General features: G+C 39.4%; 1 protein-coding gene across 5 annotated transcripts in view; it reads right to left on the bottom strand.

Moving 5' to 3' along the window:
• Positions 1-21,370, bottom strand: part of GRIA4 (glutamate ionotropic receptor AMPA type subunit 4) — a 933,658-nt gene that overhangs the window by 66,954 nt on the left and 845,334 nt on the right. For all 5 annotated transcript variants that reach the window (XR_013599810.1, XM_078657023.1, XM_078657022.1 and 2 more), the window contains exons 10-12: positions 3,894-4,100; positions 2,660-3,030; positions 397-595 (exon numbers count right to left, since the gene is read on the bottom strand). Coding sequence is in view for 4 of the 5 variants with exons in the window: in XM_078657023.1 (XP_078513149.1) it covers positions 397-595; positions 2,660-3,030; positions 3,894-4,100 (777 nt within the window). In the remaining variant the exon portion in view is untranslated. The remainder of the gene's footprint in view (positions 1-396; positions 596-2,659; positions 3,031-3,893; positions 4,101-21,370) is intronic.

The raw sequence follows: 21,370 nt of genomic DNA, 5'->3' as shown, positions 1-21,370 counted from the left end.
TTTGCCAGTACCTCCACATCTAAATTGGCAGAGGACCTGCGAGTTTGGGGGTGGGAGGGTCAAGTGCACAGCCAATTTATGATGGCTCTCATGCTCTACCAAATGCTAAATGAGGGCCTTAAGTTTTATTTTAAAAATAAATGCGAAATGTGGAAATCATTTGTATTATTTTACCTATTCATACCAATGCTGAATTATTTTTAATCTGGTTTTCATTCACAAATAGTCCTACTCATTTTGAAATCAAAGTAATTTTTCATAATACTGACACGCTACATTTTATGCGTATCCATCTTTTATTATATATCAGAAAAACACATTGCTGCAGAGCATTTTCAGAAGAACTTAAATGAAATTCACCATTAAGAACATTTTATTGTATGCTTCATAACTTACTTTGAAAAATTCCTTTGTTGATCCTGAGTCAAGTGTTCCATATGCAATGTCTGATTGTTTGGCAAGGTCTTCTGCACTTTCTATAGGGGAGACCATCCTCTCAACAGTAAGGAAAGCAGCGAGGTTAGCAGTATATGATGAAATAATGATTAGTGTGAAGAACCACCACACACCCCCAACAATGCGACCTGAGAGGGATCTAAACATGAACAAGAAAATATATTTTATTATTGTACAAATAGAGATTTTGTAATTTGTTGGCTATTATTGGTACATTAGCCTCAGAATCCTAACCACAATCAAACATAGATGAAATACATTATTAACCTTTTCCGTGCTGATGACGGAACCGCTCCGTCATTAGCCGCGGTGGCGCTGTGCTGATGACGGAGCGGTTCCGTCATGGCCCGCCCGACGCGCCTGCGCGGCGCTGATTTTGCGCCTGCGCGGCGCTGATTTCGCGCCTGCGCGGCGTGTTCCATTGAGCGGGCGGGGCCATGACGGAACCGCTCCGTCATGAGCACAGCTCAACCGAGGCTGGTGACGGAGCGGTTCCGTCACCAGCATGGGCGCGCCGCATGGTCCCCCCGCCCCCTTAGCGCTGCGGCGGAATAGCCGCCGCAGCGAAGGTGTTAAGCAGCAACTGTCTTCAGATGTCAAGAAATATACACCAATGCATGTTTTCATTAATATTGAAAATAGATCCGAGAGCACCTAATAATGACACAGAAGAGCAGGGGCATAGCTTGGTCTGTAAGACTGGGGGAAGAAGGAGGGTGGCAGCTTTAGATTTTCCAACAATCACGCTGGCATGTAATGTTAAAATACATTATAGGACTAGCATGGTGCATTAGAGGGTCCAAAGGCACATTGAAAACTGAGATAAATTCGGATTTGTCGGTGTACTGAGTGAGAAAAAGCGAAATATTTTGTGAAATAACCAACATTTTTGAGTAATTCAAGACAGAAAGGGAAAGAGGATGTGTGCATTTTTGTTTTAAAATACATTTATTAGGGGGATGTAACGCCCCAAACGCGCCCCCACCCCCGGGTGGCGTAACCCTCCGGGGTTAATGTTACGCCACTGCTACCCAAAGCTACAGCCCTGCAGAAGGGATTAGATTGGCTAACTATACTGAAACAAATTGGATAACTGACTATTTTAGAAGTTGATAAAATATTGGTCAATTTTGTTTGACAGTATCAGAATTGTTAGTTGTAGTTTTCTGCATAGGTATATTTTCACTAAATGGAACAAAATGATAAGGTTGGGCAAGGGCGAGCCTCCAGGACTCTGCCTATCCTTTTCCTAATGAGTATTAATTAAATGAATACCGCCTGAAATTCAACATGCTCATTGGAAACCTCAATAAAAAATTGAGTTCTACCTTTGACAGCAAACTTGCATTACTCCCTGTAGAACAGTGCATGATGGAAATTAGTCTCAGACACCATCCGGTAACTATTACCATATCCCATAATAACACTTTGTAAAACTAATAAACACCACAGCATATAGCCTAATCCAAAATGAACATGTGCATGCCACTTGCTTAAAACATTTTTGGCATGTGGCACTGGAAGAGACTTAATTTTGAGCAGCTATGGGGCACCAAATAATTTGTAGAACTTGCCTCTGTAAACAAAGCGCCTTTGCATAAAGTGCATTGTACAAATTCAAGCTTAAATGCACTGGAATGATTACTTACTGCATCGAGGTCTAAAATACAAAAGTACATTGTCAATAAGTACTTTAAAAAAATTATTTTTGAACACACTTATTATCGTCAGTGTGTAAAAAAAAAATATATATATGAGGAGCATTGCTTTTTATAACACCTATGACATGTTCACGGTGAATGGAGTCTAACTGACTGCAACAGTCATTTTGTATATTTATTAGTGGAAATGTTAATGCTTTGCTAATATGCCACCTAGAATTTCCTGAAGCTACATGTTTGTTTTAAAATCATGTTTTTGTTGCTACCTTAACATTTTCTACTCCTTATCCCAATAACTAAAGTCGAACAAATGAGACTGATAACAATAAAATATACTGCTAACAGTTCTTAGAGGTTCTCCAACTTCTAATTGGGTTACAAATTTGAGTAGGCTATTATTTAATAATTTATGAATGAATTAAAAACAAACAGAATAACAATGACAATATTTTACCCTTATAAATAAATGCAAAAGTTTGTCATGTCATGTGCTATTCAGCATTTACCATATATTTCATCAGCTCAATTGTGAATTTACCAACCTTGGTGAGATATCACATCCTTGTTGCATAAAGGCACCCAGAGAAAACCAGAGGCTGTTGAAGATTCCAAATTCGTTTGGTGGCTGGTCACTAGGCCCCTCTTTCCCATCTTCAGGCTCCTCTGTGTGCCATTCATAGGGGCTGAACCTGCTGACCAGGAACAAGACTACACTGACTCCAATGTAGGCAAAAACTATACACATCCATATCTCATATGCCAAAGGGTCCAAAAAGGAAAACACCCCTGGCTTTGACTTCTGGGGCTTTTTGATCATTATGGAGATCCCCAAACTCATAAAAGGCTTAGAAAAATCAATAACTTCTTCTCGCACAAGTGTAATGGTCAAAGGGGCCACTGCAATCTCTGCTTTCTGTAGAAATAAGGAGAAGATAATCTGCTTTAGAATATGGAACCATAGTGATAATTGTTATTTAAAGGTAAATAGAAAGAAATACAATTAAATATTGATTGGAATGGTACTGGATAAGGACATGGTTATAGAACTGCTCAAGCCAGTTATGTTATTAAGTTAAAAAGCAATTGTAAGCTCTGATCTTCAAGTAGGGTCGTAATTCTTGTTGCATGACACTTTTCCCAAAACTAACCATTCTGAACAAAATATAGTAGACTTAATTATTCAAATACTAGAAGATGAAGATTGATTGGCCATAAATCGAATTGCAAAAGCAAAGTACTCCTGTTTATCTAGGAATGAAAGAGACTATGCACATCACAGATTGTAGAATATTAAGTATCATAATTTGGGGATTTAAGACCTGTAATGTTTTCTCTATGAAGTCTGATTTAATTCTAGCCATCCAATCAACTATGTCATTGTAAAGGAAAGCAAACATGTATTTTCTATTTTTAAGATTATTTCAGCATACAAGTTATACTGACGCTCAATGTGAGCTGGTTGTTTTTTCTTATTTTGGCTGACTTTGTATGGGTGAGAAATAAATACTTGAAATTCAACCACACCTTTTGTATACAATAAATGAATGGAACATTTCCAATAAGGTCCCAAAGGCAGGGGTTTTGTACTTAAAAAATATAAAGCTTGGCGTTCATCTTTAATATCAAAGTATTGAGTGCGGCCGGTGGCAAAACTAGAGTTCTCATAAGCAAAATAGAAATATACTGAAAACGTATTGGATAATGCATTGCATTTTTCCTAAGTCATATAGCATACTTCTGAAAATATAATCTTGGGTGAAGTTTAATCCTACTTACTCCATAAACTAGCTCTCCCACCATTCCATTCCATATTTTGGTTTCAGAATCCCTCGCTCCATATTTTCCATCAGGAACAATGGCAATTTTGTACTTAAATCCAATGTGTTTTGCTATTTCTGATGCAAGATCTACACAGTAGCCTTCAAACTTGTCATTTCCTTCAAAGGTCTCATGGTTTTTCTTGAACATGACATATGGGGCTTCCTATAATGAAAGAAGTATAACTGTAAAGAAGAAACATACAGAGTGGGATCTACTTAGGTACATGTGGTAACACAGATTGTATATTATGTTTATCATTCAGAGAATGGTTACCAATAACACACGCACGTCTATGTGTAAACACACACATATATATGCATATATGTGTGTGTATATACATATGTGTGTATATAGTTATACACATATGCTTTTATATGCATATATAGACATAGAGTATAAATATGTAACATTTAAACTCAACCTTCACGAGAACACATTAAGTTCAACATAAATGTGAAATGTACGTTCACTTACTACAAATGCATACCTTAACAAATTGCTGAAAACTGTTAATCAGAGAGCAACATTAAACAAATAAGATTTAAATGCATATTAGGTTGGTACATATTATTTCTAAAATAATTCTACAAGAACCACCATGAAAAATTTACTATCAATGGTATATGAAGACTGCTATCTTTACATTTTTTTAGGTGTTTATAAGGTACAAGCCAAAGAAAATATTTATGATGCGTAATTGAGAAAAAGAGACGATTGTATTACACATTAATAATAAAGTAGCTTCATTGAATTGTATTTAAAAGTATGCACATACACACTCAAAAGCAACACGTGTGTTATGCACAAAAGCCTTTATAATTTTGTAGTAAACTTGGAGAAGGTGTCCCAGCTGTTTTTAAATTACAGTGATTATGAAAATCTTTACCTCACCTAGTGTTGCTATATTTCATACATTTAACATAAATCAACAGCAATCTTAATTTCAAAAGTATAGGCATCATCAGCAGGGACAAATAGGCAATTGAAAACCAACTCCTGCAATGTATTTTAAGATTACATCTCATTTCAGGGCTTGTCATCTGTAGCTGTTATATTGACTCAGGCTCTGGAACTGCTTATTTGCAATAAAAAGTGCCACCTCTGCCACTAAATGAAGTGCGAGGTAAGAGGACACACTTTTCAAAAATACAAAAGAGGTTTTTTTGATAGACAATTTGTTTTGTTAAAACTATTTAATTTTCTCTAGTGCTTGTAAGATGATAACATCCATTTTCTTCATATGGCTTCTTGACAGCTGTGAAAAAGAGCTCTACTTTACAGTTCAGGAAAGTCAAAACTGCACCACAGATAAGGTAAATAAATATAGTTGGTTGACACTGAAATCTAGTACTCCACCAGCAATATGCTTATTATTGATGGATATACCGATTTGTGTGCTACCATGATGTTAAGACCGACATGAAGTTTGTATTTATCATGTTCAATATTCCACATCATGTTGAATGGTGTTGGTGCTAAAGTTTTCAGATAAAAACAATGCACTGTATCATAGTATGCTGATATAGGCTAAATCTTTACATTAAAACAGGGATTTTGAAGGTATGCCATATATCAAATAGGCAGCACAGAAGAGATAAATAATGTAATGGACTTGTCCACTTGATTACTTTAGTAGTGCACGTTAAAAATTATGTTTTAATTACATCTAATTCTGTATTTGTCCTAGACGATGTCTATATACTTTAACATACATCATAATGCAAATAACGTTATAGTACAAAAAATATATATGGAGAAACAATAACTATGTTCATCCTTTAAGACTCTCAGTCAAGATTGCAGATGTATTTTAGAAACTACAGGGTACAGTGCAATGGGTTTTATCATAGAGAGGAAGCATACATGCTCTCCTATGATTCCGAGCAGGGGAAATATGGGATGATGAAACACTAAATCCCTGATCACTAGGGGGCTGCAAATCCCACATTTGTGCCCAAAAGTGGAGGATAATTTGAATGCAAATTAAAGTTGCTGCATCTGTGATTTGCAGCTTGGAAATCTTGATGCAAATCACATTTGCCAATTTTAAATATGCACTGTTTGAGCAAGCAGGGATGGAAGATATGCAACCTGCATGCTACTCTCCATTCCCATAACTGGGTGCAAATTGCAGTCACACATTTTCGAACTCTGCACTGTTGCACATTTGCGTGTGCACAATTTGTGCCTGAAAAATTAGGCCAAATGAGGATAGGGGCACAAGCATCTTCAGAGTGGAGCACTACTGTATGTAAATCATTTTGGCTGGATAAATGTTAACATCATAATGAAGGAAAGCATATCAAACACTGGAAAGATTGTAATAAGTATTGTCTATAAAATAACCAAGCATGAAAAGTGTATGACAGGAATGTACTATGTCTTCAATGAATCTGACAGTAACCATGAAAAAGGAACTAGATGCAGAAGTAGCAAGCATTTCGATTCATTCATTTATGCATTCGAATTTGTGTTCGGTGGTCTGTAAAATGTACTTTACAAAGTCATGTAATCATGAAATACAATAATTTGAGTTTAGTAGACTACAAAAATAGGAATAACCAAGTACAAACAGTTTTAGATGGGTTTTTGTTGTTTAAAAAAAGTGTGTACGAGGTGAAAATGGGTTCCAGAGCAAAGGTGTGATTAAGGGAATTCGGGGAACATCCTTTGCAATGCAACTTTAACCACGCAGTGCCTTTACGACGCAACTATTACAACGCCTGTTATTACAACGCATAGCGCTGGGGGGCACTCTAGGATAGGGAATAGATTTAATTTACTATCCAACACCTTCCCTACTATCGACGGGGACTGGAGTTGGAATAGTAAATTAAACTATTCACTATCCAGCACCCCTTAACGCTATGCGTTGTAACAGCATGCGTTGTAAAAACTGCGATGTAAAGGCATGCGTGGTAAAACCATGCGTTGTAATGTCATACATCCAGGGAATTCTGAAGAAGCTCTGGAAAATAATGACGAAACAAAAATAATTGGAGCAAGGAGAGAAGAATAGGATTAAAAAATGTTGCCTCTGGTGCTTGAACAGGTCTATTGGCTTGTTACAATTAAGAAAATGACAGCAAAGACACTGGAGATCAAACTGGGGGGAATAGAAAAGAGAAACATACGGGCAGCAACTGATAATGAGAACAGAAGATGGACATACAGACTGTGAGAGGAACAGTGGTTTGAAAAGGTAACAAAGAGAGAATCAGTATTCTGAATGACAGCACATGACAGTAAGAATAAGATCTTTTGTGCAGGAGAAGTTGATAAAGAGTGGGATTTAACCAAGGATAAAACGCTGAAAGCAATGGGTATGATATTTAGAAAAGATAGAAGAAAAGGCAAAAGATGTTGGAGTAACATTAACATATTGTCCATGGAGTTATAGGCGTGAGGTGGACCTATATTCCAGAAGAGGGATGGAAAGTGGAGAGAAGTAAGAGCTCAGAAGAGATGAGTTTTGTTTTAGAAGCAGACATTTTAGAGAGTAGTAAGATGTACAGATTTGACTAGTATACAGCACATTTATGAAGTGTATCATTCAGGCATTGCATGCAAGAGAAAGACACAGTTGATAGCAAAGTAAAAGCCCAAGGGAAAATGACTAAGTACAGAGCATTGGAGAGCCCTATAGAGGTTAGAAAATAAGGTACAATAAGAGGCAAATATATTTACCAAATATGTTTACATAAAAAGTAAGCAAAATAATCTGATGGCCAATTCCTGAAATGCTCACAGAGGAGAGATTACTAAAGAGCATATAGTGCAAATTGCTTTCAAAAACGGGGCAATCAAGCAAGACAAAGTTGGAAGGGTACTGGACTGATGAGTACTTTTAATGGTTTGTTTTTCCAATTTCTGTGGAGTGAGTAGAGGGGAGATAGAAACTAAAGATTGAGATTTGAAGAAAACTGTTAGAAAAACTAGTAATGGATGAATACAGAATGAAAAACCAAAGGGAATTAAGGAAGAGCAAACATATATGTCATGTGGCACAGAGATGTGGAAACAAAACGTGTAGGGGAAATAAATTAGGATGACAAGGGAGATACTGCCCATCAAATAAAATACCACATTTGAATGATGTGCACATGAGGCCTGCACATGCAAAGTGGACACATGGAGGTCAGAATATGAAGATTATTTTGTCCAATCCTACAATGACACCGTTGCCTTAGTGTTTTTTCAAATGTCTATTAGCATGCGCTACAAATCGTAAAACATCAAGCTATGTTAACTTGTGTGACACATTTTTTCAAGCAACATTCACTATTTCTGCCAATCCCCTTAGGAAATACCTAATTAACTTCACAGATGTTTTCCATTTCCAGTGTTGAAAAAACAATTCAACATAGTAAATGCAGTTCTAAGTAATAGTTAACACCATAATCCCAGATGTGTCCATATCAGGCAGCATGACATAATAATCTGCTGTTCATGAGCTTATCACCAAAATCAAATTGTTTTGCGCATCAAAGATACTTTCCAACATCTACCTTTACAGAAATGTTTTTCTGCACCTGCACCTAAGGGATGTACCAAAATAAACCACTCATTCTGAATGTAAGCCGAGAGGCATAGAGACAGGATTTCCAAGCAGACATATACTTAACAAAGTTAAAATACCCACCTACCTTGAAGGCTTTTTTATTTGAGAAAATGCGGATAAGAAGGGAAGGAGATCTGCAACAAGCTTGGCTGCTACTTCCATCAGAAGATCAAGGGCCTCTACGACAACTTCAATGAGCAGACACCTGACCCTAAAACCACTCCATCCCCCAGCAACGTCAGCCAGCCGACCATCTCCTCCTGGATCCCAGTCACCACCGAAGACCCCGCATCGACCAAGGAAGGCATCCATTCAGGAGTGTCCACGGACCCCTGCCCCTGCACATTTTCCACAGAGCCGCTGCCGCCATCGCCCCAGATCTACGAAGCACCATCAACACCACCCTCGAACCCGGCATCATTCCCGATGACTGGAAATGAGCAGAAGTCAGACCCCTACTCAAGAAGTCCTCAGCAGATCCCACTCACCTCAAGAACTACCAACCTATCTCCCTCCTCCCCTTCATGACAAAATTCCCCGAGAAGACTGTCAACATCCAATTAACAAAATTCATTGAAGAAAACTCCATCCCCGACCCCTCCCAATCCGGATTCTGCAGCAACCACAGCACTGAGACCGCTCTACTCGCCGCCACAGCTGACATCCGCACCCTCCTCAACCAAGGACACACCACAGCCCTAATCCTACTTGACCTCTCTGCAGCCTTCAACACCATCCCCTACTGCACACTCACCGCCAGACTCCACAAAGCCGTCATACAGGGAACCTCCCTTGACTGGCTCCGCTCCTTCGACGCTGGCAGAACCCAAAGAATCAGACTCCCACCCTTCCTCTCTGAATTCATGGAATGCAACTGTGGAGTACCCCAAGGATCATCGCTCAGCCCCACACTCTTCAACATCTACATGGCCCCCCTCATCGCCATCGTCAGACAGCACGGACTCAGCATAGTATCCTATGCCGATGACACCCAGCTCATCCTCTCCTTCACCAAGGACCCCATTACCACCAGACTCAACTTCCAGGAAGGAATAAAAGATGTCACATCCTGGATGAGCAGCAGCTTTCTCAAGCTCAACTCGAAGAAGACAGAGGTCCTTGTCCTCGGATCCTAACCCTCTGCATGGGACAACTCCAGGTGGCTCAACGCCCTCGGCAGCCCCCATCCCACAGACCATGCCCGAAACCTCAGCATCATACTCAACTCCTCCCTCTCCATGACCTGATAGGTCAACCTCGTCACCTCCACCTGCTTGAACACCTTCCAAAAGACCTTCAAATCGATGCCCGTCGAATCAAGGAAGACCGTCACCCATGCACTCTTAACCAGGAAACTGGACTATGGAAACACACTCTACTGAGGCATCAACAAGTCTCTGCTCTGCAAACTCCAGACCGTACAGAACACAGCAGCCAGACTCGACCTCGGCATCTCTCGACATGAACACATCACTCAGCACCTGTGTTACCTCCACTGGCTCCCCGTCAAGAAAAGAGTAACTCACCCACGCCTACAAATGCCTCCACAACACCAGACCCCAATACCTCAACGACCGAATCTCCTTCCACGTACCCATGAGGAACCTCCTATCTGCCGACCTCACCCTCGCCGAACCCCTGCACATACGCAGAGCAAGAACGTGTGGAAGAACCTTCTCCTACATCGTGGCCAAGACCTGGAACGAGCTGCTGATCGACATCAGAAGCGCCCCCACCCTGAACATCTTCAGGAAGACCCTCAAGACCTGGCTCTTCCATTGACCGGAGCTGAGACCTTCACAGGTCAGTAGCGTGCTTGAAACTTCCCTGATTGATTGATTGATTGATTGATTGACGGAGATAAGGTAAAGGACAGAGGCAGGGAAAGACCTTGCAATACCTTATGGAACTTCCTCAAACTTCTGGGAATTGTCTGTTATAGATTTAAGAACGTTTTGCAGGTAGTTTCCACCATGCAAACATGTTCTTGTAAACTTACAAAAAGTGGGAAAGAAATTAAATTCATACCTAAATATAATCCATGATGAAAAGTTTGTTGCTCGCCTAAACCTGGGAACAGTGCAAGCACTGTTCCAACTAATGCACTATTCTGTCTAATTTCAAGCATAGTGGGCCTGATGCACCAAGGAATTTTCAAGTTTTATGATTGCTGGATGTATGCCTCCATTACATTCACTAAAGGCTATCTTGAAGGTGTGGATCTATTTACTGGCACATAATATTACCTCACAGTAATGTAATATTGTGTATGGCACAACCCTTGCAAGGGTTGGTGAATGGGTAGATCAGGGCAGGGCTTGCCTTGTACATTTATGAACACCTTCAAATGTCTGTTTGTGAGTATTCTCAAACTCCTCTTTGACCCTTTCCTACCCTTGATTTACACCAGTCCAGGGATGGAGTGCATCCCTTTCTAAAGTGGGAAGGGGAACATAACACCTCCAAACTATGTACTGGTATTTGGGTAGGGTATCTCCAAAAGGAAAAGTATTTTCACCAAGATGAAAACATATTTAATAAAATGTGCAATTGTTCATAGATTCTGGTGTCCCATAATACAAATTTGTGCTCTGTACAATGAGTACAATTCCATATTGTGGGAATACAAATCTATTTGACAAATCACGACTTTCCCAGATGCACATATGAAAAGCAATGTTTTGCAAAGCTTTTTTGACATGCTACTGGTAAATTTTTTAGTTTACTAAAGGAGTAAATGTTCACTTGTGCATAGGAGTTCATGCATGGGTGTAACTTTCCACCTGCAGCCAGTTGACAAGGATTAAGGGTTTGGAATAAGACTGAGGCCTTTAGAAGCATGAGACTCTTTTTGACTTTCAACTTTCAAAACAAATGGAACTCTAAGACAAGTGCAAACTTAGAATTAAACCACACTATTTTTATTTAAATATTTACAAGTTAGTGAAACAACTAACACAGTATTAGAGAGAGGTCTTCCAACATTTTTATAAAGTAAAGTAAAGTCCACATTTGTAAAGCGCACAATCACCCGTAAGGGTCTCTAGGCGCTGGGGGCCGTCGGGAAGATTAAGCGAGCTATTGCCCAGAGTCACATGGTGCTGGGCTAACCTGCCGCCGGAGCCGGGGATCGAACCGTGGTCCCCAGATTCCAGCGTGAGTCGCCCTGGCCGCGGCGCCACACCTCTCCCATATAAGCATAACCTCAAATTTATTCGACATGATTATGTCTCAAAATAACTTTAAAACAATATATATAGTCTCATTTTCAATTTTTATTTTAATTTTATTTAGAACAAAACATTTCTTTAAGCATGTTTCAGACAGAAATATTTTTACAAAGTTCCAAAGCACACTACATTTTGTGACCCTTTCCATCACACCCCTAATTAAATCTACAGGCCATAGCAAGTCCTAAGACTCAATTGAAACAGTCAGATTATGAAATCCTTTTAGGCATCTACACCATTTCAGCTTTTAGTTAACTTTTTTTATAAATAATGGGTAAAGAAGAGGGAAATTATATTCATACCCAAGAAAATGGAAAAAGTATAAGCTAGATTTGGCTTTAGAGGTAGCATATTAAAATGAATGTAATCATCCTGGAAAGAATATCTTTAATATTTTATTTTTCTTCCTTTCACGATCCTATTTCAGGATGTAGAGCTAGCTTATTAGCTTGCATAGTGGACACTTCTTGTCAGTTTCACAGAGAATGAAGAAAACTCTGAAACCCAGTAATGATATTCAGAAGATCTACAGAAATGTTTAAGCTTCCCGTGAGCAAAATATGCATTAAACACTGTGGTGGTGATTTACTATGACAGTAAACACGGATCGCGTTAAAAGAAATTATGGATTTATACTGAGTTGGCATTGATACACATTACCTAAACATGTTTTGTGTATATAAGTCTGCATGTGTGAGACATGTAACTGAACATGTGAATATGAGAATTTGTATATATGGTAGAACTAAAATTACATTGCTGTTTTGTCAATATTCATTTCAGATAAACTCCGCCAGGAATATGAGAGTACCTTAGTATTTTATAAGTCCAAATTGCGGTGAAAGTGGCTTGAAAAAATCTTATAATCTGACTGTTTTTAATTGAGCGATAGCCCTCAATTTACATAATTAATTTTAGTTGGAGGAATGTTGAGAAGGGTTTGCCATGAGAGTGTGAGTGGGTACGAATGAAAGAGCCTTAAGCAGAAGAATTGTTTTCTTAATATGGTTAGTTTTGAACATAGTAAAACTACTGCTGCCCGAAGCGTATTCATGTGACATATTAAAATGAATACGATTCTATTGATTGAAAGTTCTCTTGCTTGCCAATCATGTAGAATATATTTGTACAAAACTAATGACAATAGTATTTCATTATTAATGAAAATGAAGGGATCTCCCTAACATTCCCTTAGATGTTTCAATAAAAAGTAAATAAATAAACAGCAGGGAGTCATTGAAATAGGATGTTAGTACCAATCCTCCCTCCCTATACCTAGGGTCAGTCTTATCTACAAGCCAGCAAGTCTGTCTTGTGTCAAGGAGTTTGAAGTGCTCATCTGTTCTGCTACTCCAGCTATAAAGTTGTCACCACACCAAGTATAGAAAAGCCAGATCGACCAAGTTGTATATCGAGATTGTATCCTCTTGTTTCTATTTGGATATTACTATATTTTATGATAAGGATTTTAGTAGCTTGTTTTGATTTGATAGACATGTGATACAAAAATAACATACTCTATGAATTGGGGGGTTTATATCCAGGTTCTTGATGATCTGATTCAATATTCCAATGAAAAATGCCAAAATCTTTGGCATTGAAAAATGACATACAAAATCGCATTCTGTCGCCTGGCTATACAATCAGGCCTGCACTGCATGAGTATCTGTAAAAGGATGTGCTACTATTTAAATTCATAAAAGTTGAGTTTGGTGTAGTTTTTTTTCATTTTCATTGTGGTGTCTTCTCTTACAAACATAATTGTAATTAAATGAGTGACTACTATGTATGTACCATCTGACATGCAAAATTATATCATAAATTAAATTGCCATGACAACAAATCAGACATGGACAAACTCAAGACAGCATTAACAGTTTAGCATACAATAAAGCAAATCAGTGTCATGTGGAGACATCAAACATATACCAAGAGATGATACACTTCATCACAGCTAAATACAACAGGTTTACAACCTGCTACAAGAATAACTTGGAAGGCAATACAATATAAAGTAATCAGATGTGTCAGGTAATATTATTTTGAGAGCAAATGCCCTCTTCTCAGAGTCACAGAATTAATTATGTAAGTGATCAGAGTGCTTTCCCCATGATGAATTGTGGGGAATAGTGTCAGTGATAATGCACATCAACCTCACCCAGTTGGGAAACCCATAGAGTCCTTAGCCCTATTCGCAAATAATCTCATGGCAAAGGCATTATAAACTTGGATTCAAATATCAGGAAGCTAAGAAATTCCCACAACCATTGTTTTACATTCAAGACACTAATCTATCTCTGTGAATTTAACTGCAATATGCTTTCAGCTGCATCCTTCCAAAGCTACGAACATAAATGAGATGGTCAACAATAGCTGGATGCAAGATTCTGTACAGTGCCTTACCATTTACCTGTTCATATCCTCCCAACAGCCAGAATAATAAGGGTCTCTATTCCAAAGGGGGTAATATTTACTAATACTTATTCTCTCTTTGGTCCAATTTATCCTTGAGGTGGTGATTAGTAGAGGTGGGAGTAAATAATGGCATAGTTCAGGTAAGCATTCATAGACTAAGGGGTTCAACATTAGGGACATTAAAAAAGGAATCTGAATTATTCCATTCTTTGTGGCTGACAGCTTGTGTCAGAGACATAAGCAAACCTTTTTATTGGTCCGGTGATGAATAGGTCCATGCCAAACAAAAAATAAAATCTCAATGGTGGGAATGACCAACGAACATATGGAGCTGTTGTGGTGTGCTGCTCCCAGGATCAGCATTTACATTACCCTCAGTCTGCCTCACTCTAAAATGGAGAAGGCAAGACTGTGCTGATTGAGGAAGTGAAGACAAACTGGGTGCAAAAAGCCATGGAGCTGAGCGTGGACAGTGCAGACTCTAATTGACTGGAGGCATGGTGAGTCATCTACCATCATGAGCAGGTTACATGCACATGCAGAAGGACTCGGCTCACATCGTGAGATATCCTGAGACCAGCAGTCGACTCAGAGGTGCAGTGATGCCAAGGGAGAGGAGTAGCTCCGTAGATACGAATAAGCAAAGCCAAGTGAGGAATGGAACAGGACAGTGTTTTGGCCATGGGGAGGCCCCGGGTGCACCCACAGAAACAGAAGACGGGTGAGAAGGCACCTGCGCCCTGATGGAGATCAGCAACACCTTCACACTGCCAGAGGTGTACACTCGGATGCCTGGGGAGCCCTGCTTGAAGGTACAGAGACTAAGGAGCCAGCCATTGCTAGTGGCTTCTGGCACAGTCTATACAGGCCAATTGAGGGTTTGCCGGGCCTGAGACTCAGACAGAGTAGAAGTATTCCATCTACGCCTACCCTCTCTTTAATAGCAAAGAGACACTGACCAAGCCAGCTTCATGGGGGTTTCGCCATTTATTAGTAAGTTTATTTTTTACATGAGGGGGCACCTACCTGAGTGAAGAATGTCTGACACTGGCAGAGATTAGGGGAAAGCTAAGCTGGACATATTCCAGGTGCCTTGGAAAAGAAACAGGAGAGGAAGAAAATTCATCCAGACCTGGAGGGTGTCTCTAGAGTCGCATTGGCTGGCCTGGCAATTCAACCTATAGAACTGCTGGAATCTCTGTGGCTGCACTCCCGCAAAGTAGGAATCAGCTGATCTCGTTTGAGCAAACAAGACCAAATGTTGTGGGAGAGGTCTTATAGGGCGATGCATCGATGGCGGATGCATCCACAACACATTAAGAATGGAAAGCAACAAACCAAAAGCAACTGTAGCTCTAACTTGGGCAGTAGTGAACAAAGGGTGCCTAGAACATGGAAGCAAAAAGAACCAGAAGAGGTAACTTGATTAAAGAGCTGCTGAAAACCAAAGAAGGAAAACTGGACAAAGGCAAGAGAGTAATGTCTTCAGTTAGACAATCGACAGAGTGAGGAGAAGGTCAAGAGTAGGTGATGTTCATCTCACAAATTTTTTTCACCACTTTCTGAAGGAGATAAAGAACGAGGTAGAGGCAATCAAGGTTTATCTGAAGAAGAATCAGAAATACATCACTGAGATGGAGAGATGATGGCCTGAAAGACACAGTTGAAGATGGCTCTGAAGAGCCTCATCTTGTGAAGGTCAGAATGGTGAGCCTAGAGGAACAATATGATGAACAAGCCTTTAAGCAGGAAGACTTAATGAATAAATTCTGGAGGAATAATAATGAAATTAGAGGCATGCCTATTGGGGCAGAGGGAGCAGGCACCAAGGACTATGTGTCGCAGCTGTTACAACACATTGGAGCCATTCCATTAGAATTGACATAGCATATCAATTCGGCACCTGGGGGCGCTAGAGAAGACCCTCTGGATCTAACAGTATGGGTTCAATAATTCAAAGAAAAAGAGATCATGAGCTTGTTTTAAAATGGTGGCAGATGAAATAGATTATACCTTTTACTCAGCAGTCTATAAAACGGATGTACGACTACACTACTTTTTTCTGGCTACCAGATTATGTTCATGCATTGAAGACGTCACTATTAGTAACATAGCTGATCATGCACCAGTCAGCATTCACCTGTGCTCCTATGGCCATGAAGCCTCTGTGCATAGATGGCAGCTGAACATATTTATGCTGTGCGATCCAGTAATTAGAGAAGACTTTGCTCAAAAGATCAATGACTCCATATTAGACAATGCCAGCCCAGACATCACTGCTGGAAGTCTATAAAATACGCTGAAAGCAGTTCTGACGGTCAGCTTAGCCCAGCAGTATCTCACATGAGAAAGACCAAGGTGAAGGTGAGCCAAATGCTGGAGGGTCAATTGACAGACCAAGAGGGAAAATAAAATGGCAGGGTAAAAAACATCTGGCGGTAGATACTAGCTCTAAGTGGCCAAGTGAAAGTACTGGAATAATGGCTAACAAGCAAAGCTAGTACTCAGCTGGCAAGAAAGGGGGGGAAATGATTAGCCTCATTGATATTCACCCCAAGGAAACCCCAAATACAAGATCCCAGCAGTCTGGAAGCACACCTTAGATTAACAGGCAGGTAAAGGCAGTGGGAATAAGCCCAATTCATAGTTTAAAGGAGGGGTAAGCGCTGGGGCCCAACAGTTATTCAGCTGTATTCTATAAGTCATCTTGTTTATCCCAAACATAAATACTTACCAAGTTGTAAAGCTGTATGCTTGGAGAGAATAGGGAAAAACTGATACAGTTAAGTAAGCCGTCATAATTCTTAACCCTAAGCTGAGGAAAGACATTTGATGGTGAAGAAAATAACTCTCTGGCCCTCATACCAGTGGTCTGTAATCAATGTGATATTTAGCGTACCTGATAAAATCCAACATGTGAATTTCTTGGGTGCCATAAATATCACCTGATTACACATTTTTGGGGCATACCATACGTTTTTTGGTGCTTACTCCACCCAAATCCACAAATACAGGTCAAGACTTAGAATTCCAACCCTGACAAATATCAACAGGCTTGACTTGTCAGAATTTATCAAGGGAAAACTACAGAGGTGTGATAATTATTACACAACTCATAATTCCACAAAAACGGGGTTGCACAGGGATGGGAATTTAAGCTCAACCTCATAAGGAGGGCCTATATCTTGAGCCGGGCCACAAATTGTACGAGATAGTTTGGGATCCATACATCTCCATCCTATCCCAGGAATTGTTTATTTCTTTTTTTATTTGTGGAGTTATATATAGTGCAAACTAGACCCGAAGGCATCAGAGCGCTTTACATGAGCACCAGTTATGTTACAGACGGACTTACTCATTTTTGTTAGACACAAGGATATTAAGTGATATGCCCAGAATCACAGAATGTTCAGCGTCCCTGCGAGACTCAAACCCGGTTCCCCGTCTCGGAGGTCGACCGCCCCAGCCGTTAAGCCACATTCTCTCCCCAATTTAGAGAGCTATGGTAACCATGCTACCCAAAAGTACTTCAAATCATACCACAGAGCTATACAATGTTGATACAGAGGTACTAAGGAGGTTTTGAATCCGCATAGTAACGTAGCCATTCCAGGTTCCCAATGGGCACTCCATCTACCAGAACACACATGGGTGCACCGAATGTAACATGTTGATCCATGACTAAGAGAAAGACTTTGTGTTACTGCTGTATTACCAGAGGGAAGGAATGTGGGGTGGTTGGCCGGGAAGGGAATGGTTGAACCTATTTGGTAATAGCAATAATAACACCTCGCCGGCCAGTACCTGAAAACATATATGAAACTAAAAAACTCAATAGGGCTGCAGGGATTTACAAACCCTGATTGACATTTCAAAATAATTTAGATTTATTTGGTGTTACTAGTATTATTTTGTGATATCACATTAATACTAAAGTGGCATTTGTTGATAATAGCAACCACTGATGTCCGAGCTAATAAATCACATACTCCACTTAGTATGTGATGTATAAAAATGCATTTAAATGCATGGTTAAAAATGTTTTGTGAAGACTGCTAGTCAAACATGGATATTTACTAGATGTATCAATCAGTGGATTTAAATTTATGACATCAGAGTTATACAGTAGGTTATCGATGTGAATCAATCTTAATGCTATCGAAGCAAAGGCATCAATATTCAAATTAATTTGTCAGAGATAGACATGCTTATTAAATTCACTGAAATATGTTATAATGTTGATCATTGCAAATTTAAAAAGAGAACAGTGTATGAACTGAATCACTGTAATGGCAGCGGAAAGGGGTCAGTAGATTTGCTCAAATTGGCACAACAGAGTAATGCCTCAGCCAAGATTCCTGAAGACAGTAGCCGCGTTTTTAAGGAGTCGTTTACATAAAGACTATTACAAAACCAGCATATTAAAGCTAGCACGAGGAAACATTTTATTAATGGAATTACTGCATTTGGGGTTCCATTCTGTATAATGGCAATTTGTTCCATGAACACAAATTGTCTTATAACAATCAATTGCAATTTTCCAAAAATTCAAACCAACTTCAATTTGCAGTGCACCCTGCTAAAATGAAGGATGCGCTCTGTTGATGAATGCATGTGTCAAGACAAAGTGCTATATTTTGTGTAGTTCCAACGGTGACCACGATGTTTGGTGGAGTTACTCATGAAATTGACCAGCAATTAAGATATGCTGATGTTATCAAAATACAACAATAAACAAGGTGCATACTCACATCCGCAACAGGACTTCATTCTGGTCCGTATTGCATGGCGTTGCATACTGCTTGCTGGCTGAAGGATTTATTTCCTGTGTGTTGTCCAGCCCCCTAGTTGATTGCTGCCTGCTTAATTAACAAGAATTGAAGACACACTAATGTCCTCAACATGTGGCTCAAAGGGTGGCAAACACCTGGTTTTCCAGCATTAGTATTTGTCTTTGTATTCATTCTTTGCCTCAGAATTCCTTGAATCTCAAGACTTCAAGGGATTGCTGCCTTGTGTAGGCCCCATACATAGCGGGGCAGACACACTTACAATGTCAGCATTGTGTGCTGCATACCTGGGAGCTATACTGGGACTCTGGTACTCAAATCTCTCTCTCTGCATTTTGGTCTTTGCAAAATTAGACATTAGCCTTTAGGACTGCTGGTGTGCTTTCAGGTGTAGGTCATCTTTCTTGTGGCGACTCTCTGAACACTTAAGCAGCATGGTAGAGTTACTGATACTATCTTCATGAGACACATGAGACGCCTGTACTGGACATTGTACAAAATATATTTGTAGTGTATATGTTATTCTTGGGACAGTGCTTCTGATAGTATCGTTCAAAAAATTGCAAATCTTCCATTCTATGCTTTATGTCATGTATGTACCATTTAGGAAATGCTAGGTAAGAAGGAGGACAATTCAAGGCTATTCTCAACACAAGAGGTGACATAAGGGAATACTCATATAAAGTCAAGAGTTTTTTTTAACCATTGACTATCTCTAGTCAAATTTGTGAAATATGTTTTTTTAGAATTTGGGTGAGAGCACCGTTGAGATATTGTTTAGAGATTTCTGTCATGGAAGAAGAGCACAAACACACCCCTGGGGCAGGGACAGAGTTGAGGAGAAATGACTGCATTGCTCCGATGGTCACTTCACTTTGTCAGGTTATTTTTTTATGTACAAAATACCATTTATTTGTGACAGAGTACTCTGTAATAAAGTATGGCATACTAGTATGTTGAATGGTGGAGGCAAGAGACTCGTGTTTGCTACTTTTATGAAACAGCAAGGCCAATATTGTCTGATCCTGCAATCATCCACAATGCATTGTTATAATCTGGCAGCCTGACCCTGAATTCTGAGGTGAAAAGATACACGTGACAACAATGTTAATGATGTAGTCCCACTAGCAACTCTACAGCAGATACCCAAAGTGGCAACATTCACCAAGATTGTTGTTGCACTGTGGCTGAAGCCAACTCTGCTACATAACACAATCATGATCTTTATAACATGATTCCCGATAACATTTTTTATTGTATTCTTATTTTGAATTCCTTGTTAATGGATGTCAATTTCTACATAATCCTCTAAATAATTCCATCTGTCTAAGGAATTCAGCGCAGGGAACAGCATAGGATTTGCCATGTTATGTAAACCTTATCTAAAGATGTCCAATGCTGTATGTCCGTTGTAATTTAGAATTTATGGCAAATAAAGTAACCCTCCCCTGATGAGCCAACACGACATGGTTTATACACCCACACTATTTTATTCCATGTCCATCTGACTTTAATCATCTACTTGTTGAGAGAGACTGTATGGAGAAAGTCTGATCTCAATTGCACTACTTGGGATCCCACAAGTTCCTCCTCCCTCTTCATTTCTAACAACAACAATGCAAAAAAACCTGCTAAATTTCCTTCACTTATATGATAATGCTTCCTTTAAAGGATCTGATGACAGGCAAATATCAAAGGCACGTTAAAAGTAAAATACAAATCTGGGCCCAAAAGTTTAAAAGGAAAAAAAAACTAATCACTGCCATACATAAGTCATTCTTTCGCTTAAAAGGTTATAAGAACAGTTCTATCACACCACTTGCAGATCTGACAGAAACTGGAAGTGAACCAGTTATTATATGTTTAAGACCTCTAATGCTAAGCATGTACACCGTTTTATTAAGGGTAACAGTATATGGGGCTACAGTATTGTCGTTCCCAAACAATTGGTTGAAAAACACTTCTTGAGGATCTTTTTGGGTTTGTTTTAGTCACCAACCATTCCCTATATATACCTTATTCAAAAGTTATCTTCTATGAACATTTTAAATACTGTTACTATGTCTCCTCTGCATTTGTGGCTATTAGGTTGTACAAATGAGAATGTTGGTTGTACCAAATTGTTTTAAATAACGTATTTAAGGAAACATGTGCAATGGATATAGTGTGTGCGGGGGGACATGTGGTTGATTACTGTTACTGGCTACAAACACAGGTTGGTGGCTTTCAAGGATCTTTCAAAAATGGGTCCTTTTTTAAATCAACCCAAGTTGATTAGAAAAAACAGTGTTGCTGAAAAAAAGTTAACTCTTTGGGAACACAACTAGGGGAACATATCTACTCCTAAGACTGCCCAACACAATTCCCAGAAGGGAAGCGATCCAATGGGGACAGCTTCTCTTTTGCGAATAGGGTACCACCTCCTTTATGAAGTTA

This window comes from Lissotriton helveticus, chromosome 8 (assembly GCF_964261635.1).
Source record: "Lissotriton helveticus chromosome 8, aLisHel1.1, whole genome shotgun sequence".
Classification (NCBI taxonomy): domain Eukaryota; kingdom Metazoa; phylum Chordata; class Amphibia; order Caudata; family Salamandridae; genus Lissotriton; species Lissotriton helveticus.
This window is presented reverse-complemented; position numbering and strand designations above follow the sequence as displayed.